The sequence below is a fragment of the Prosopis cineraria genome, unplaced genomic scaffold (genome assembly GCF_029017545.1).
Source record: "Prosopis cineraria cultivar Desert tree isolate PC_DT_omini unplaced genomic scaffold, ASM2901754v1 PC1011, whole genome shotgun sequence".
Taxonomy (NCBI): domain Eukaryota; kingdom Viridiplantae; phylum Streptophyta; class Magnoliopsida; order Fabales; family Fabaceae; genus Prosopis; species Prosopis cineraria.
The window spans coordinates 17720-37832 of NW_026556336.1; the positions used below are offsets into that span (position 1 = coordinate 17720).

General features: G+C 38.3%; 2 protein-coding genes and 1 pseudogene across 2 annotated transcripts; 2 read left to right on the top strand and 1 right to left on the bottom strand.

Moving 5' to 3' along the window:
* Nucleotides 1–795: 795 nt before the first annotated feature.
* Nucleotides 796–6954, top strand: LOC129299032 (uncharacterized). Its single transcript, XM_054937480.1, has 2 exons — nucleotides 796–1559; nucleotides 6789–6954. Exons 1-2 carry the CDS (start codon nucleotides 1091–1093, stop codon nucleotides 6821–6823), a joined length of 504 nt encoding a protein of 167 aa, XP_054793455.1. The 5' UTR covers nucleotides 796–1090; the 3' UTR covers nucleotides 6824–6954.
* A 1139-nt stretch (nucleotides 6955–8093) lies between these two features.
* On the bottom strand, nucleotides 8094–14017 carry LOC129299037 (F-box/LRR-repeat protein 17-like; annotated as a pseudogene).
* A 4185-nt stretch (nucleotides 14018–18202) lies between these two features.
* On the top strand, nucleotides 18203–20068 carry LOC129299031 (phospholipase A1-Igamma1, chloroplastic-like; the record flags this gene model as incomplete). The annotated part of the gene is given in 4 exon segments (XM_054937479.1): nucleotides 18203–19007; nucleotides 19010–19265; nucleotides 19847–20001; nucleotides 20004–20068. Coding segments are annotated over 4 exon segments (1281 nt in total), but the record flags the coding sequence as incomplete, so codon positions are not given.
* Nucleotides 20069–20113: the final 45 nt, after the last annotated feature.

Below are 20113 nucleotides of genomic sequence, written 5' to 3' on the forward strand. Positions count from 1 at the left end.
TCCCTCATGGTTCTAATTGTTTTTTTTGAAATATTTTAAGACCTGTGGTATATTGTCTTGGATGTATCGTGGTAGAAATTTTTCTACCATGATAAGGGTTCAATGAAAAAAATAATAATAAAAAAAAAGGATTTGTTGAATTAATAACTTGTGAAAAATCGGTCTGTAAATTTGAGGGTGTTACATATTGGTATCAGAGCATATAGACGGTTGGCAATATACATTGTTATGGTGCTTCTCATTGTATGGCCATGATATAGCTAGGCTAATTTTATTATTTATATCTTGTATCCTTTAGGAGGGGAGAGAAAATGCCTGTTACTCGTGGTAACTCAGGATTCAACATGAGCACCTACCACCGCCACTGCCAAATGAGGAGCCTGACTTGGCGGAATTGAGAATGCTTGTAAAAACATTAACAGACAAGGTTCAAGGATACGAACAAGAGTTGACGGAGCTAAAGAGGGAAAAGGTAACTGAAAATGGAGATAGGGCTCATGTTGAGAGTCATGTGGGGGAAGGCAGTTCCTCACATCCTGCCACTCCGAGAGATCATGAGTCTAGAAGGAAGGAAATTAGGCAGGAGGAACAGAGAGCCCCACCGACCATTACTGATGTGTGGGAAACTGTTAGGAAGTTTAACCCTCCTATGTTTGATGGTAACCTTAAACCATCCGTGGTAGAGGAATGGGTGAAGAGACTCGAATCCATCTTTCGAGTAGTCACATGCACCAGCAATCAAAAAGTACAAGTAGCATTAGTGCTCCTAGTGAAAGGAGCAAGAGATTGGTGGGAGACAGCAGGGCCCAGGGATGATTCTACACTCACCTGGGAGGAATTCAAGGAAAAATTATTCAGGCATTACTTTCCATCAGAGTTAAGGTCTGAGAAGGAAGCGGAATTCCATGCCTTTAAGCAAGGGAACCTCGATGAGGACACATTCATTGCTAAGTTTCAGGAGTTATCTAGATACTCCACGTACCTGCAGTATAGGGATGATTCCGAATGGAAGGCTAAGCGCTTATTGGAGAAGGCTAGACCAGAATTGAGGGAACAATTAGCTCATCTAGATATCCGAGATTATGATGAAATGTGCATAAAACTACAAGTAGTAGCTCGCAGTAAGAAGGAGGTCGAGAGAGAGAAGAGGGGTTATTCATATAGTAGACCCCCAACCTACCCTCGACCCACCGGAGGCATTATGAAGAAAAACCATCAGGGTTCGAGTAGCTCATGGAACCAAGGAAGGCAGAAGGGTCCATTTCAAAGGGGCCAAGGACAGAGGAGCTATCATAGTAGTTATCACGGGTCACAGAGGAGCCCAACAGTATCTACACCTGCCCCGAGTACAGCGAGCTCTCAACAGTGCACTAAATGCGGGCGTCGTCATTTCGGACAGTGTTGGGTCTGTTACATTTGTGGGAAACCCGGTCACATTGCAAAGTTTTGTGGGGACAACCAGGGCTCAAATATGAAGAACCCTTCCCAACATCCTACTGTCTCTGGCCGTGTGTTTGCTCTTACTCAGGACACCATGAACTCCCCAGATGCCATTAGAGGTAACATCAAAATCCTTCATCATGATATTGTTGCACTATTTGATTCGGGTGCTACACACTCTTTTATTTCTGAAACTTGTGTAAAGAACCTTGATTTGCCTGTGTGTATTTTACCTTTTGATATGAATGTGTCTACTCCTGCGGGAGAATCTGTAAGGACTGCTAAGGCATGCCTTAACCTAGTAGTCGAGTTTAAAAATAGGAAAACAACTATGGACTTAATTATCCTACCACTGAGAGGTATGGATGTAATTGTGGGAATGAATTGGATGGCTGCAAATGGTGCTATCCTAGATTGTAGAGAGAGGAGTGTGTCTTTATCTTCTTTGTCGGTGACCCCAGTCGAGACTCAAGATCATGTTTTCTTGTCGGCGGCGCAAGTTGATAGATGTATGAAGAAGGGTTGCCAGGCCTACATGGTTTTCTTCTCTATCCAAGCTGAGATTGATGAAGGCGTGAAGAATATCCCAATTGTCAAAGAATTTGCGGATGTATTTCCAGACGAAGTCTCCGGTTTACCCCCAAAGCGCGAGGTAGAGTTCTCAATTGAATTGGTACCCGGTACAGGGCCAATTTCTAAGGCTCCTTATCGGATGTCCCCTTCAGAGTTAGCGGAACTGAAAAAGCAAATTGAAGAGCTACTTGAGAAGGGTTTCATCAGACCGAGTGTTTCACCTTGGGGATCTCCAGTCCTTTTTGTAAAGAAGAAGGACGGAAGCCTCCGATTGTGCATTGATTATAGACAATTGAACAAAGTAACCATCAAGAACAAATATCCACTTCCGAGAATCGATGATTTGCTGGATCAGCTTGTGGGATCCGCAGTTTTCTCAAAGATTGACTTAAGGTCAGGGTACCACCAATTGAGAGTGAGAGCAGAGGATATACCTAAGACAGCATTTCGGACGAGATATGGGCATTATGAATTCATGGTGATGCCGTTTGGACTTACGAATGCTCCTGCGGTATTCATGGATTACATGAATAGGATCTTTCGACCCTATTTAGATAAGTTTGTAGTAGTGTTTATTGATGACATTCTTATTTATTCAAAGGATGAGGAGGCTCATGGTGAACATTTAAGAATCGTCTTGCAAGTTTTGAGGGAACATAAGCTTTATGCCAAATTAAGCAAGTGTGAATTTTGGCTCCAAGAAGTAAAGTTTTTGGGCCATGTTGTGTCCAGAGATGGAGTTGCGGTGGATCCTAGCAAGATTGATGCAGTGATGAAGTGGGAACAGCCAAAATCTGTTACAGAGATACGAAGCTTTTTAGGTTTAGCAGGTTATTATCGTCGCTTTATTAAGGGATTTTCGCAAATTGCGATGCCCTTAACTAAGCTGACTAAGAAGGATGCCCCATTTATTTGGACTGACAAATGTGAAGCTGCTTTCCAAGAATTGAAAAAGAGGTTAACCACTACTCCAGTATTGACTATTCCTGACCCTGTGGTGCCGTACACTCTGTACACTGATGCTTCTTTAAAGGGTTTAGGATGTGTTTTGATGCAAAATGACCGAGTGGTTGCCTATTCCTCCAGACAGTTGAGACCACACGAGGAAAATTACCCTACTCATGATTTGGAGTTAGCTGCAGTTGTGTTTGCTCTGAAGATATGGAGACACTACTTGTATGGATCTAAGTTTCAAATCTTCAGTGACCATAAGAGCCTGAAGTATTTATTTGATCAAAAAGAGCTTAATATGAGGCAGCGACGATGGATGGAATTTCTAAAGGATTATGACTTTGAATTACATTACCATCCGGGTAAGGCTAACGTGGTAGCTGATGCCTTAAGTAGAAAGACTATTCATGCTGCACATTTGATGGTTCATGAATATCATTTATGGAACAGTTTTCATGATGTTCCAGTAGATGTGATTGAACATCAAATGGCCGCACTCCAGGTAGCAGACTTTGAGAGCAAATTTGGGAAGATCTCAGAGTCTCACAGCAGAGTGATGACTACTTAAGGAATATAAGGAAGGAGATAGTGGTAGGTAAGGCCCCAAATTTTACCATCTCTGAGGACACAGTGATGAAGTATAAAGGTAGAGTTTGTGTACCTAATGATCCAAGATTGAGGAATATCCTTTTAGAAGAAGCTCATAGGAGCAAATATACAATTCATCCCGGTATAACTAAAATGTACCATGATTTGAAGCGAGGTTGGTGGTGGCCAGGAATGAAGAAAGATGTAACTGAATTTGTTTCTAGATGTTTAACGTGTCAGAAGATAAAGATAGAACATCAGAAGCCAGCTGGAACACTGCAACCGTTAGATATTCCAAAGTGGAAATGGGATGATATTTCTATGGATTTCATCACTGGACTGCCAAGAACACCCTCGAGTAAGGATGCTATTTGGGTGATAGTAGACCGACTCACCAAATCAGCTCACTTTTTGGCGATCAAGTTTACCTCTACATTAGAGAAATTTGCTGAGATATACATTAAGGAGATAGTTAGACTTCATGGTATACCCTCTAGAATTGTGTCAGATCGTGACCCAAGGTTCACTTCAAACTTTTGGGGTGCGCTACAGAAGGCTATGGGTACCAGACTGAGTTTTAGCACCGCATACCACCCCCAAACAGAGAGGACGATCCAGACTTTGGAGGACATGTTGAGAGCTTGTGCCATTGAACTACCAGGTAGTTGGGATAATCATTTGCCATTAGCTGAATTTGCTTATAATAACAGCTATCATTCTAGTATTGGGATGGCGCCTTATGAGGCCTTGTATGGAAGGAAGTGTAGATCGCCTTTATGTTGGACAGAATTAAGTGAGAGGAGTATCATTGGTCCAGAAATTGTAGAGCAGACCACCCAGAAGATTGCAATGATTAAGCAAAAATTGCTAACCGCTCAGAGCCGACAGAAGAGCTATGCTGATAAGAGGAGACGGCCGTTAGAGTTTGAAGTAGGAGATCATGTATTTTTGAAGGTTTCTCCAGTGACAGGCATTGGTAGATCCATTAAGGCAAAGAAATTGACACCTAGATTTATGGGCCCGTATGAGATCTTGGAGCGAATTGGATCTACTGCATATAGAGTTGCATTACCTCCACAGATTGCAGGTATCCATAATGTGTTCCACGTATCACAGTTGAAGAAGTACAACCCGGATCCCTCCCATGTTATTGAACCTGAAGAAGTAGAATTGAGGGAGAATTTGACCTTTAGATCCGAACCGGAGCGAATTGAGGACTTTAAGGACAAACAACTACGCAATAAGACCATCCGACTCGTGAAGGTGATTTGGAAGGGTGGAGCCCTAGGTGATGCTACTTGGGAGACCGAGGAGAGTATGAGGCGAGATTATCCACATTTATTTGCTTAGGTACATAGTTTCTAAGCTTATCTATTAAATTTTGAGGACAAAATTTCTAAAAGGAGGGGAGAATTGTAACATCCTGATTTTTATATAATAAAGAAATTGTGGAATTTAGGTTTTGAGGAAAAAAATGATAATAATAGGAATTTATATTATTTGAGGTTATTTAGAAATAATATTATGATTAGGTATTTAATTATGAATTTAAAAATTTAAATTTAAAACCACATAAGCAATATTTAGTTAAGATATAATACATAAATAATTTTTTTTTATGTGTGTGTTAAAAAAAAAAAAGGTAGAAGGAACAAAAAAAAAGGGGGGTGGAAGGTTGTTGTTTCTAAGTCCCACATTGGTTAGATGAGGGAAGAGAAGAGGTGCCTTCATGTATAAAAAGGAGGGGGTGTGTGCATTAGGAAGCATGAGAGGCTAAGATGCAATTTAGAGAAAATTGCAACTTTGGGCCCAAAGGTTTGAATAATTAAATTCAAACCTATAGTTTTTTTTTATATAATTTTGGGACTCACAATCCCATTTTTATATTATTTTTCTCTCTTCCTCTCACGTTGCTCGGCGTTTTCTCGCAAGGGGGGATTATTTTCTTTTTTCTTCAGGTATGTTCTAACTTTCCTGTTTAGATTAGCATTTAAAAATTTATTTAATTACAAAATTAATTTTATAGTTATTTTTTAAATAATATTAGCTTTCTAGTGATATGATTATTTTGTAGGATAGAGTAAATATTTTGATTAGGATTTTTCTATAGGATAGTTAATCTGATGATATGATGGATTAAAAATATAGGTTAAAACTCTTAGGGATATAATAAATATTATAGAATATTTTCTTGAGGTTGAAACTCATGTTTAAGAATTTTTGAGTTAAAATCTAGATCTATATGGTTGAATTTATGTGGAATCTGAGATGTAGGGATAAACCTATGATTATTAAATATTTATTTAAGTATGAATAGGTATTTTTGAGGTTATAGAAAGGTGATTTGAGGCTTCAGGATAATTTTAAAATTTAATTTATTTTTGGACGAATTTTTAGAATATAGAAGGATGAAATTGTGATACTAGAAGTGATTTGAGGATAAAAAAAAATAGTTTATTAGGGTACGAGAATTTTAGAAAAGAATTTGGGAAGTTAAATGAGGCATAAATCTTAAATTAGTGTTAATATGGATTATAGATCTAAGACTTTCTAACTATTTAAATTAGAGTTATTTATTTTAATGTAAAATTAATATATAGTATTGTGAAATAATTATGTAGATTATATTGACAAAGATAGTGGTGAAAAAGGAGTTGTGAAGGGGAACTTGTTATTCAAGACACAAGGTAACCATTATTAATGTGTTGTGATGAGTGTGTTTGTGAATGGTTATGTGTTGTTTTGTTGTTTGGAAAAATTATGAATTATTGAAAATAAATACTGTATATACTTGTTTGAAATTATTGCCAAGTGGGTTAAAAATTTATTTTTGTTTATCATGATGAGATATTATTGTTCGGATATATTCCTGTTTGGATATTTGAATGATGCATGACTTGTCAGGGTATTTTAATGTATGGTGTTAATGGGAATTTCTGTTCGGTTAATTATTACCACGTGGTAAGCCCTCATTGGACCCAATGAGTGGCGTGTCGCTTGGTCCAACTCACCTTTGGCCGGGTGATTTGGCGTCCGAGCATGGCGAAAGGAGGATATAAGGTGCAGTCATGCAAATTAAATACTTGTTCGGTTTGTTTGAAAGTATTGTTCGGTTAAATGTTTTGTGTGCCCACTTAGCAATCGCATGATTAGTTACATCCGCATGCATCATTACATATTAATTTTTGGTTACTGGGACTTTTAAGTCTCATTCCCCGTGGTTAATATTTTTACAGGAGCGAGTCCGGCCGAGAAAGCACCAGAGGTGTAACTGTGGTGTATGAGACACCATCTTTTACGTTGCCTCTTATTTTAGATTATACAATGTATCTTGTGCCAACTTAGGACATATCTTCTTTGTGAAGCATGTAAACTCTAATCCTTTTTATTAAAAGTATTTATATGACCAAGAGGATTATGTCTGTCCTCTTGATTTATGATCTGATTTGAATAACATGCTATGAGGATCATGTCTGTCCCTCATGGTTCTAATTGTTTTTTTTTGAGATATTTTAAGACCTGTGGTATATTGTCTTGGATGTATCGTGGTAGAAATTTTTCTACCATGATAAGGGTTCAATGAAAAAATAAAATAAAAAAAAAAGGATTTGTTGAATTAATAACTTGTGAAAATCGGTCTGTAAATTTGAGGGTGTTACATTTATGCCTTAACTTTAACTTGTTTTTATTGTTTATGGTTTAAAATTTTAAGACAACTATTGATTCTCCTGTATTTTTTTTATTTATAAGTGTGGTCAAAATTTTTTAATTAAAATTCTCCCATCTAAAATGCGAAGCCGAAACCCTTTTGGTGAAATAAGACAAATAGTCAGTGACGACAATTTGAACCTCCAAGAGGTAGGGTAGATCTTGCCTAGATCTTGCCTGTGCTCAAGAACGCATAAGTTTGTTGTCTATTATTAAATTTTAAATAAAATATAATGACAATATAATAATTTTTAATGGTAATATAATAAAAATACTATTATTTTAATTTTAATTTTAATTTAATAGGATCATATAGTTTTCGCGAATCAGTATAGCTACCACTCAAATCTTAAGTGTGCTCTTAATGAAAAAATGTCTACACAAGATTTAATTTCCTCACAACATTTCACCTAAAAATATCTTCACGACACTCCACCTCGATTATCTTCTCTATTATTTATTTATTTGTTCCGACAACCCATCTAATAGGTTGATTGGCTAAGATATAACCAGTTTATCAAGTAACGATTCAAGCTGGCATGAATCTTTTTATTTTTTGGACCAGCGGCAAGAATTTGGTTTCTCGATAGAAAAAGTGAAGGAAAACATTGTGCAATACTCGTTATAACTTTATAATTATTAATCAACAGTTTTTCCCTTTCAATACTTTTTTTAGGTGTAGGCATACATGGAATATTTTTCATGAACAAAAAAACTTGCTTTTATTCTATTTATTTTTCATTTCATTACATCCCAAAATAAAATCAATACTAATAAATAGCAACACCTAAATTGGATCAACTGATATAATCTCATAAAACAACTGAGCAACGTCGGAAAAATAATTTATTTCATTAAATGTCGTGGAGTCATTCAGAGTAGTCTACATTGACTGCTGATTATGATGATAACCATGAACATCAGGCAGCGGCAAGCCGGCAACAAAGAGAATCATAGAGCAGTAATTCTGATTCGAACAAGAATTTTAAACCTATCTAGCACCTAGTGGATTCTGCCTTTGGAGATTAGATTAGATGACAAGATATTACACATCTATACAGGAAAATCAAGCAAGAGGAAAGATCAGTCAACAATCACATTACAAAGCCGTCTCTCAATTCTCCCACGCTTTTTTCCCTCATCGGGCGACTGCAAAAGGATTAAAATTATCTGTTAGGTTTAGAGTTCCAGTTAATCATATCTTCGCATTGTGTACAGCAAGGCGAGGCAAGCTATAAGATGTCCATGCAAAGGTTTAAATGTTTATTATTTAATCCCATTTGCATGCACCACCTTCAATTCTAGAATATGTTCGCCAAGATTGCCCAAGGGCTGTATGGCATCATGAGTGAGACATTTCAGATTCTCAGCATGGAATTGAGATTCCCTTGTTAGTTTCACTTTCAACTTCCGGAGACTAACGAAAAAGTTTCAGTAAAATAAAATCTACATTACTTTTAGCATTACCTCGCTGCTGTGAAAATAAGGAACCTGGACCCTTTTGGAACCATCAGGCAGGCGTTTACTAGGTGATAGGCTTTCCATAGATGTAAAAGCGCTGCAGACCTGCGAGAATGTTGCAAGAACAAAACTATGATGAGAACGTGTACTGTTAAAATTACTGAAGAATTTCAGTCTCAATTATTTTATTTCGAACAAAATGACTGTAATTTAAAAGAAATATAGATCACAGGAGATTCACCACTGTTTAAGGAAAAACATGACTTCAATCCATTAATAGGAAAATCTGTCCACTAAATCCTAACTCATTAACCAACAAGCATGAAAGAACAAATGAAGATATTCAAATTTCAAAATAATCAAACAAATTTTCAACGCTTACTCAACCCAAAAATAATTTTAACATTGCCAATCATCTTTCTTGTCATTTAGAAATTCAAAAATTTCTTCGTTATCGCTGTTTGATTTTCCTTCCTAAACCCTCGTCCTTTTCGTTAATCTTTAAAACAAAATCTCCATAATTTTATTTTCTTCACTTCACTATGTAGTATGTCACAACGTGGAATTTTGTTTTTCCACCATCTCACTTGTTAGTGATAGTCATGATTCCAAACATCCTCAACTCAGAGGCAGCCTTAATTTTCTCACGCGAGGCATTAACACATGATTTTCTCCTACGAATCTCTCAAGTTTGGACAGAGATACAACACAGGCAGACAGCTCCCTGGGAAAGGGGGAAAAACAGAAATAAAGACCTAATTAAAGCATAATTACAATTACTAAAAAATGGAAATAAAACATTAGACAGCAATAGAAGCAAAAAATACAAGTACCAGATTTTTTTTTCCCAAGGATAAAAGTACTAGTCTACTCTACTAGATGAAACATCACATGTTTCAACGGTCAAAAATCATAGATCAAACCCGGGGCCTTTTGTACGATGAGTATAAATGCTTTGTTCGTGAACTTTTGTGATTTTGCTCATCAATATAAAATATATAACAATAACAATTTCATTTTCATTCTTTTAATTTTTTTTACATGTTTTAGTGCAATATTAGTTAGAAAACAAGAATAATCTTATAAAAAAATCATTTGATTATCTCTTTCATGAGGGGGGAAATTATTGTATTAATTTCTGTGAATGTGACATGTACAATAGAAGGAAAATTCCGAAAAGTTGTTACCTGACTTTGGATGGCCTCGATTAAAATATCCTGACAACCTGATGCATGCACATTTACTAAACTGGGCATTGAAGCAACAGTCTCTCTGAAAAAGTTGTAGCAAATAATCAATCGTATTCCCCCCCTCCAAAAAAAAAACGTAGTACATTTTTAAATTCCCTGAAAAAATGCCTCGTTCCCCTGTTAATTAGCTAAGGAGGGGGGAAAATGAAATGATTACCTGGATGCAAATTTGCACAAGAATTTAGATTCAGATCATCCAGTTGCGGGCAGTTTAAATATAATGCCTGTATATTAGATGGAGAAGTGAAACTGTTAGGATTAGAAGCTGGAGTAAAGATATGCAATGTACTTTAGAGCGGTAGAACTCACGTCTAAGCCAGTACAGCCCCATAAACTTAGTTTCTTCAAACGGCTATGTTTGATGATTAATTTCTGGTTCACAAGTGGCAAATTAGTGCTAGATGTTTTCGGTAATTCACAGTTGTTTTCATCATTCATACGATTTTCAGAACTAGGATCACATATGGTCATGCCACAGTCCATAAGTTCCAGAAGCGGCAATTGGGCTGTAGCAAATTGTATACCACCTGAAACGTAAGACAGGAGATTAGCCAGGTAGAAAAGTATGCAAATAAGCAAGCTCATGAAGCATTTGAATATATAAAAAGGGTGATTACTTGAGGTCACATTTGGGCAGAGAGCAAGGAGGAGTCTTGACAATGTTTCTGGGAATACGTTGCAGATCATTCCAATTCCACTGTCACTCACGCTAGATCTGTAATCAAAGTGAGCGGTTGAACATATTTCTAAAAGGCAAGATAAACAGAGATAAATAAAAGTAGCTCATTTGAACTTCTGATGCTCATATTGAACTTTCTCTCAAGTTTTTTGTTGCTTGAGTTGCAATGAAGCCTTTGATGTCTCTTAACTTGATTGCATTTTCCAGGAACATACCCGCTGAGATCAAGCAGTTCTAGATTTGGATAGCTTGAGGTGATTGCAGCAACAGAAGCATCGGTTATGTCAGATCCAAGCACAAGTGAAAGCATTCGCAGACCCCTGAAAAATGAAACATTTAAACAAGCTTCTCAGTTGAGTGGATTTCGCAAGTTGCAATTGTCTAAAATCTGTGTGCGCGTGCCTGACATTTTAGAACACACGTGAAAGGGAAATACCGGAACAGCATATTGCTTGAAAGGGAATGTGACCTCGATTAACAAAGAATTTATCGAATTTTGAATGCAGATTTCCACCAATAAAATCTTAGGCATTAAGTAGAAGCTAAATTATATGGCACTTAACTTGTTGCAAGATGTTGTTTAACACCAAAGTGATTTGTCATGCTAACGAACAGGCAGACGATGGAGTATCTAAGAAAGCTCAAAGCAACGCGGTTCATAAACTATCATTTGATGAACCTAACTTTATATAGCTTTTGCCAGTAACTGCAGAACAGAACGTCTACTCCGACAGGATTTTGACAAACCTCAACTGGGCAGCCGTAAGAGCAAGCACAGCAGCATGAGAAAGCCGCACCGAAGCTATATGTATATTTTGCAACTTGGGACAACTTCTTCCTAAACCATCAACCATAGTAGTGATATCGGTGCCATCAATTTCTTGGCGGGAAAATTCCAAGGAAATCTCTCTCAACTGGGGACAGTTAAATACCTAGTGCATCAAAGCATCGATTAATAATCATAGAAGAGTCCATTCTGAATGCAATAACTAAAAGAGCGTACTATCAACTTGGGCAATGATCACACCTTACAAAATTAAAGAAGAAAGGGAAAGTAATCACCATCTTAGAATGCGAGAACAGATCCGATAGCCAGACCGTTGTGAGGCTTGACGAACAGAGTACCAAACCCCCAAGATTAGAACAACCTTCAATTTTTAGGCTTTTTAAGCTTCGTTTGTCAGCAACAAATCGACCCAATTCTTCCCTGCATTTTCAAAATTATGAATAAAATAAACCATATGCTCAGATAAACGAAACATTTTACCGAGTTAATCTTGCATAACTGATAACACTAGGATCATAAACTGAAACAGGACGGCCCAAAGCCCCCAAAAACCCAAAAAAAAAAAATGAGGTTGGAAGTGACGCAAGGAGAATCAATACAAAAAAAAAACAGTTATGCTTATGCAGATACGATAATTCAGTAAAAGTTTAGGATACTAGATTACTAGCATGGAAAAGGATATACTATATAGAAAATTTATACTACAGAAAATTTTTAAAAAGTTTTAGATTTACAAGTTTGACAAATGTTACAGAATGCCAATTCATAACAAATGTAATATTTGTTATGGACATGTCCATTACAGATATTGATCACAATTCTAACATACGGTAATTCAGACACAAAACATGCAGTACACTGGTGACAACCAATGAATATTAATACAGAGCACCCAATCTAGTTTTTATGTTAAAAGACTAGAGAGAATCAAATAGGAGCAATGTGAAACATAGGCAAGCTAAACAGATCCAGAATCTCACTGCAAATGTGGTTTTGTAAATGACAACCGAAACTCACTCAAACATAAACGATGTTTAAAACAAAACAAACGCCACTAAATTCAGGTAGACATGAGTTTTTTTTTTTTTAAAGAATAGATAGACATGAGTTGTTCATTCATCTTTGACATAAAGAATCCCCGAACGCAAAACACTGAAACATGACGTTATCGGAAACATATCTTTACACAAACGAAAGCACGATGCTTGAGAATTGAAAAGCTGGTTTTCCATATCAATCTAGAACATAGTTCAAAAACAAAGAAATCTAGAACATAGTTCAAAGACAAAGAACAGAATCATGAATATTACCCATTGATCCGATTGATTGCAGCATTAGATGTTGAGATCTCCATAAATTCCAGATTGGGACACGAGAATGCAATGCAAGCCAGCATCGTTGAATCGACATTACTGCAGTATCAACGAAAATGTGTGAAGATCTACAAAATCAAAGTAGATATAAGCTTAACATTTCTTTTTTTAAAAAAAAAAAATCGGTGCAGCAAGCGGCATAGTTTAAAAATACTACAAGTTTCGATACAGTTCCAAGTAAATCCAATGATTATGGGTCTTTTGTTAGGAAACTGTCCGGCAGTCTCAGTCTCAGTCTCATTTTTAATCCTGATTCTTACTCCGTTGCTAATAGCTCAGCCCTGTATCTTGCCATCGTTTGTTTGGAAATAAAGATAATTTATTGATTTTTTTCCATTTTTTGTTCATAGATTTAACATCGAACAGTTGCTTTCGATCTTTCATCCCGCACTTTATAAGTTCTGCATCCTGCCACGTTTGACCACTAATTTCCGGCGTTTTCAACGTCTTGAATTAAGAAACTTAACTTCGTTAATTTAGTTAAATAGAACCGAATCAGCAACGTAGAACTGCAGATCTGAAAGACCGGCGAATCAGACAAACTCCACACCTTTCCATTCTAAGAGAGAGCCTCACAAGACTGGTACACTTCTGCAAAATTGATGCAACAAACCCGACCTGAGCTCTGGCGGGAACCCTAAGCCTCAGCTCCTCCGCCGCCCTCCACACCCTTCTCGCCGTATCATTCCACCCTTTACAAACGTTCGCAGCCGACAACAGCCCTGTCGGCGGCAATCTCCGCAGCACGTCCCAGAGAATGTTTACTGGCAACCCGCCCGAGTCCAGACCGGAGGAATCCGGGTATCCAGCCTCCCGATCGTCCGCTTCAAGCGGATCGAATCCGCCGTTTCGGTCTTCGGCATCGTCAAATGACAATGCCCGACGGAGGTAGGAGTAAGAATATCGGGGCGGCGGCTGACAGGTTGGAGACTCGTGAATGGCAGAAAAGGCGGATACAGATGAATCGATAGGGGTAGCAGCGGACGGATGAATTGGACTTTTGATGTGACAGTTGTGGCCCTTCTTAGGGAGACCACAGCGGCCACAGTTATAGCTGCCCCGCTTTTTGCCGCCCTTGGGGTCGGAGCTGATGCCGGGAGCGGTGGAGCCTGCGGTGGCGAAATTGGGATGGGTATTGGGTTGGTGGTGTTGCATAGCGGGAGCGTTCGGGCTGAGAAGGGAGGGGATGCCTAGAGTAAAATAAAAGCCCAGCGCGGGAGAGTTCGCGCCATTTTGGTGGTTTCACTCCGTTCAACTTTTTCTATTTTGCTTCCATTGCCTTTTGCATGCACATGCGTGACGTAATAGCGTGCCGAACACTTCCCATTCGTTAGGCTTTTTAAAAAATAAACAAATGAATAGATGGCCCAAGACTTTTCCTTTGTTAGCCAAACTAACTACACTTTATTAATCTCAAAAACCTAACGACAGATACCAAGCAAACCAGAAGGGCAAAAAATTGCTGTTACAGTCTGACACACGGCTCTCAAACCTAGGATACAATCTAAACAAGCACAGGCTAGCTAAACACAGAGTATAAGAACTACAGATTTACGACAATGTTCCCGAGACTTCATATTTGACCAATTCCTGGTTTTGCACTGAGCTCCATTCTGTGTTCATAGATGAAGAATGCCCGGCCACTTCGTTTGCATGCCCGTCCCTTGCCTTGAGCCCTTGACGTAAAAGACGGAGAATCACTGATGGGCATATCCTAACAGGAACAGTACCATTCCACCTTGTAAAAAATTCATATTTTATCATTCTCTTTGCCGCAAAAATTCTATTGACTGGTGATAACATCGCTTGTGCTGCATGATTATTTGTGAAGTTGGCGGCAATTGTCATGTATATACCAATGATTTCAAAACCATATCCATTCCTAACTAGACAATTCGATCGATTAGGCTCTTGATTGGTTACTATGGCAACTCGGTTTGAACAAGCTAACTGTTTTCAGCTTTTTGTATTTAGATTGGGTTGGGGCCGTTCTACAAAGATAGTCAGATTGCAAACCGCCTAAAAGCTGGGAATTAGTGAATCGAGCGGTTCACTTTTTCCTTACTTTTTCCCTCAATTTCAACTTTAAAGGTTAAAGGTAAAAAGTTAAAAAACCCTCCTCCATTGCAGTCATCCTCTTCACTCGCGATTCCAAAGCTCAGACCCACACTCCGTCTTCCTCACGTCTTCACGATTCTAGCCAGAGCTTCGACGACGAGTCTGTCCTCTATTGTCCCTCCGTCTGCGCGTTACCGAGCAAGTTCGATCACTTCCTCATTCATTTTGGTTCATTCATCCGTCTGCTTTCTTGAGACATTATGTGGTATTATGTGATTTTGATTGTTAAAACTTCCTTGTACGGAAAAAGAACCACCCTCTCTGCACTTTTGTCTCTCTTGCTCAACTCTTCCCCGCCTTTATATCTTCCTTCAGCAAGGGTTTTCGTTAGCAAATGGCTGAAGTGCTAAAAAAATCTGCATCTTGCTTTGCGTGCTTTGTGACTGTCCTGTTGCGCCTGTTGCTTTGACCAACCTTTCATAATAACATGTTATGTTCTTTACGATGGTAACATTTGAGCTTGGAGTTGGGACCCATTATTATCATTGTTGGATTTTTTTTTTTCATGCTTTGTGGTATAGCTTGGATTTATTATTTGAGTTAAAGGATTTCATTAGGTAGCTTGGATGAAGATAGCATTTTATAAATTACAGTGGTTCATTATGCATACCATGAGCTCCGAGTTAATTATCTTAATCTAGTGCCATGCTAGGGACTAGTGGAACAGCTTAGGTCGATTAAAATTCAACCAATCTTTGAAAAGTCATGAACTAATAACACAATGTTGTAATTGTTTGAGTTGATTGTGTGCTGTGTTGTACTGATATGTTGACATTGGCTACTTGAGTTGTTAATTATTGTGTTATGTCACATGGCTTGTTAACTCATCATTATCTTGAAATATTTAACTTTACTTTTAAGTTATACAACAATTTCTTATTTATTTTATTACATACACATATAATATTTTTAAATTTAATTATTATATTATTGTTTTAATTATTTGAACTGTGAACTGTGAATTGTCGACCCTTTTGATTTAATGTCTAATTTGATTCTGAAACATGAATGTATAAATGTTGCTGGAATTGAATGCCTTGTGTATAAATGTATAAAGTAATTACAATCTTCGACAGAACAAAGAACAACTGTTGCTGAATCCTGTATTTCCCCCTTTTTTTTTTTACGAAGACAGACTAATTCACTGTTCACGTTGCAAAATTTATGGCGATGGACAACATTTTAGCATACTTACTAATTACTAATATACATTCGTGGTCTTGATTTTTGAACGCGTACAAACCTCCTCAAATTTACCTTTTGAATTTTATCAGAGCATAAATAATTACGTTTGTTGTGTGGGTGTCGATTTCATCCTAGAAAAGTAAATCGCCAGTTTCAATGCTGATCTTATACCGGATGCAAGCCAATAATTTGTGTGTACGCTGAGAATCAAGAGGGCGTGTTAAATTAAAATATCTTAACTTTTTAAAGGGATCAAAATCACGAGAGAGCTGTTAGACCTGGCTTCTCACCACTAACTTTTTTTTCAATTTCCTCTTCACTAATCTAAAATAAAATCTGTACCATCTAAATTTGGTACAAACTAAATTTAGATTGTCAAAATTTAAAATTTTTATTTTCTATTTATATTTTATTTTATGCTTATTAAAATAAAAAAATTAATAATCAATTTTATCACCAATCAAAACAATCTAAATTTAATTTGGAGGATCCAAAAATTAATATTAAATTTATATAATTTTTATAAATTAATTATATAGATTTATTTTGAATGGTTTGAATTTAAAATTTTTAAATTATAATTTTTTATAAAAATATTTTTTGAAAAGTGTCCATTAGGAGATTATCTTTAGTTTTAATATTATATTTATTTAAATGAAAATTTATAAAAATTATTGAAAAATTAATATTAAATCTAGACTATTCATAATGAATTTGGATAGTTAATTTATAAAAATTATAAAATATTTAATATTAAATTAAATTATACATATTAAATTTAGACTGTAGAAGTTGGTAATAAATGAATTTATTAAATTTTTTTATTTTAATAAACATAAAATTAAAATAAAATTAAATTAAAAATAGACTATCCAATTTACACCACATCTGAATGGTTTGAATTTCATTTTAAGTCAGTGAAGGGTAAATGAGGAGGGAAGTCGGTGGAAAGAAGCCCAGTCACAGAACTGCCGTACAACTGAACAAGCCGCGATTCCTTTGACATCCGCGGAGATCAGCCCTTCGTGAGTCGTGACTCAACTCTCACGATTACGGGTTGTCAACTTGTCATGTGATGGTTCCCCCCTTTCCCCCGGGAATGGGCATGAGGAAAGACGCTGCTGATCGAGCTGCTTTCCTGGCTAGCAAAGGACAGGAGAGATCCATGTGCGCCTCGAATTGGATAATGGGTGTTTATACAGTAGAATACGCGCTAAGTCCTAATAAAATTTAACAGTCGTTTTGTATATACTCCCTCCGGTTCTATTTATAAGTCATTTCTCAACCTCATCAATACCAATACAATAAAAGTACAAGAATAAAAAGTAATAAATTCCAAACATACCCCTATATAACAAATCTAAAAAATAATGTCCTGTTACTTTTTCTCTCTCATGAAGGGTAATTTTGGAAATACCTCTCAATATACCTAAAAAGACGCACCGTGACTTATAAATGGAACCAAATACACCTTCTAAAATTGGACTTATAAATGGGACCGGAGGGAGTATGTAATTATGTACCGCGTGTGTTTCGAAGGATATGCCACATATCCACCTCATGGGAATAACTTTCTTCAGACCCTTTTTCTTGAGCTGTGGTTCAGTTGAAGGTCGATATATAACAGTTTATATTTTTTAATAGATGTTATATTTTATTCTATGGATACGATATCGGTCATCTGATTAAAAAATAACCCACGTGATCTTTGTGCAAGAGCAAAATTCATCGATGTGCTATTCTCCCTGCAGTCGGAAATATGTTATTTGCTTCCCCAGCAATGGGCATAGCTCCCCACAGGGATTAAATTGAAGCTTTGCCTCGACAACTCCAATGGCTGTTTCAATCTCCGGCGTCGTCATTCCCTTGTCAAGGCTCCGGGTCCAGGCTGACTTCCCATCCTGCAAAAAATCTCCAGCGCCATTGTCCCTCGCCTGTAACAAGTCTCTATCGACAGCCGCAGAACCAGCTACAAGAAAATCTACAATATGCAAGTCTTGTCCGAATCCGACTCGACCTTGTCGTCGATGGTCAACGAGCTCGAGAGGGAACGAGTACGAGTAAGTGGAGACGAAGAACAAGAAGCTGACAAGGCGCATCCCAAGAATCCCACGACGCAGGACTGCCTTATGTTTGGCGCGACATCCACGGGGAGAACGACTGGGTTGGGCTTCTTGACCCCATGGACCCCCTTCTACGATCAGAACTGATTCGCTACGGCGAAATGGCTCAAGCCTGCTACGACGCTTTCGATTACGACCCCTTTTCCAAGTACTGTGGAAGCTGCCGATTCACGCGTGGCAAGTTCTTCAAGTCCCTGGGAATGAATCAACTCGGCTACGACGTCACGCGCTACCTCTACGCCACCCCAAACATCAACCTCCCCAACTTCTTCAAGAAGTCCCGATGGCCCAGAATGTGGAGCAATGACGCTAACTGGGCGGGATATGTCGCCATCTCCGATGATCGAGCTACCAAAAGACTGGGCCGCAGAGACATAACGATTGCATGGAGAGGAACTGTGAGCCGGCTGGAATGGATCGTGGACTTGATGGATTTTCTCAAACCCATCTCCTCCAACAACATCCCCTGCCCGGACCAAACAGTGAAAGTGGAATCCGGTTTTGTGGATCTCTACACCTCCGAAGGACGACGCGTGCCGGTTCTGCAATACTCGGCGAGGGAGCAGATCTTGGCAGAGGTAAGGCGGTTGCTAGAAATGTACGAAGACGAGGAACTGAGCATAACGATCACGGGCCACAGCCTGGGGAGCGCGCTGGCTGTATTGAGCGCTTACGACATAGTGGAAACGGGGTTGCACGTGAAGAAGGATAGCAGAGCAGTGCCGGTCTCGGTGTTTTCGTTTTCTGGTCCGAGAGTGGGGAACGTGAGGTTCAAGAGAGGTTGGAGTGCCTGGGAGTGAAGGTTCTGAGGGTGTTTAACGCGCACGATATTGTGCCCAAGTCACCTGGGTTTTCGTTCAACGAGCAGGTGCCGTCGATGCTGATGAAGATGGCCGAGCCTTTGCCGTGGAGCTATTCACACGTTGGGGTGGAGTTCCAGTTGGACCATCACAGCTCGCCGTTTCTGAAGCCCACCAACGATCCTGTTTGTGCCCATAACTTGGAGGCTCTCTTGCATTTGATTGACGGGTTAGTATTCATTCACCCATATATAATTTTCTTGCGTGCTATAAACATGATCACGATCACTGGACAAATTTAATTTAAGGCGGTCTTGGCCATGTGGTAATTCTGTTGTTGTTCCTGGGTTGAAACAAAGCTAGGGAAAAATACTAATGAAAGATCAAAATAAGGCAGACTAATCGAGATCGGGGGCGTTCAAGAAAACAAAGAAACCTGTTTGGAGGTCTTGGTGCGAGAAATGCCGTCGTTATCGACAAGGACGGAAATGAAGCGAATATTTTACACATTAATATCCCTTTCCCGTCATGCCATTTGGATCCGGAGATAGCTCGTTTTAACAACGATGAGACTTCTGGAGACGCGAAGATTTAAATGAATGAAAAATAAAAAGCAAGTTGCGTTTAAAGAGGGATGAAGTGTCGATTTGTAAACTGAAAACTTGAAGTTAAAAATAGGTTAGATAGTTGACTAAAGGATGGGCGGTCATAGTCAAACAAAGTTGGTGCATATAACTGCATGCGTATATTAATCAGCGGTGATGACATGTAGTAGTTTGGAAATATTAATGAGACAAATGATGGGTGTAGATACCACGGAAGAGGCAGAGATTTGTTGCTGGCGAGTGGGAGGGACCCTGCACTGGTGAACAAGGCGTGCGACTTCTTGAAAGATCATTACTTGGTGCCGCCTAACTGGAGGCAAGACGAGAACAAGGGCATGATCAAGAACAGGGACGGACGATGGAACAGCCTGAACGCCCTAACCTCGACATCACCCTCACGACATTCATCATCATCTCTGCCAGTTAGGCCTGCTTCCTCTGATTTTTAATCACTGGTACTACGGACTACCCC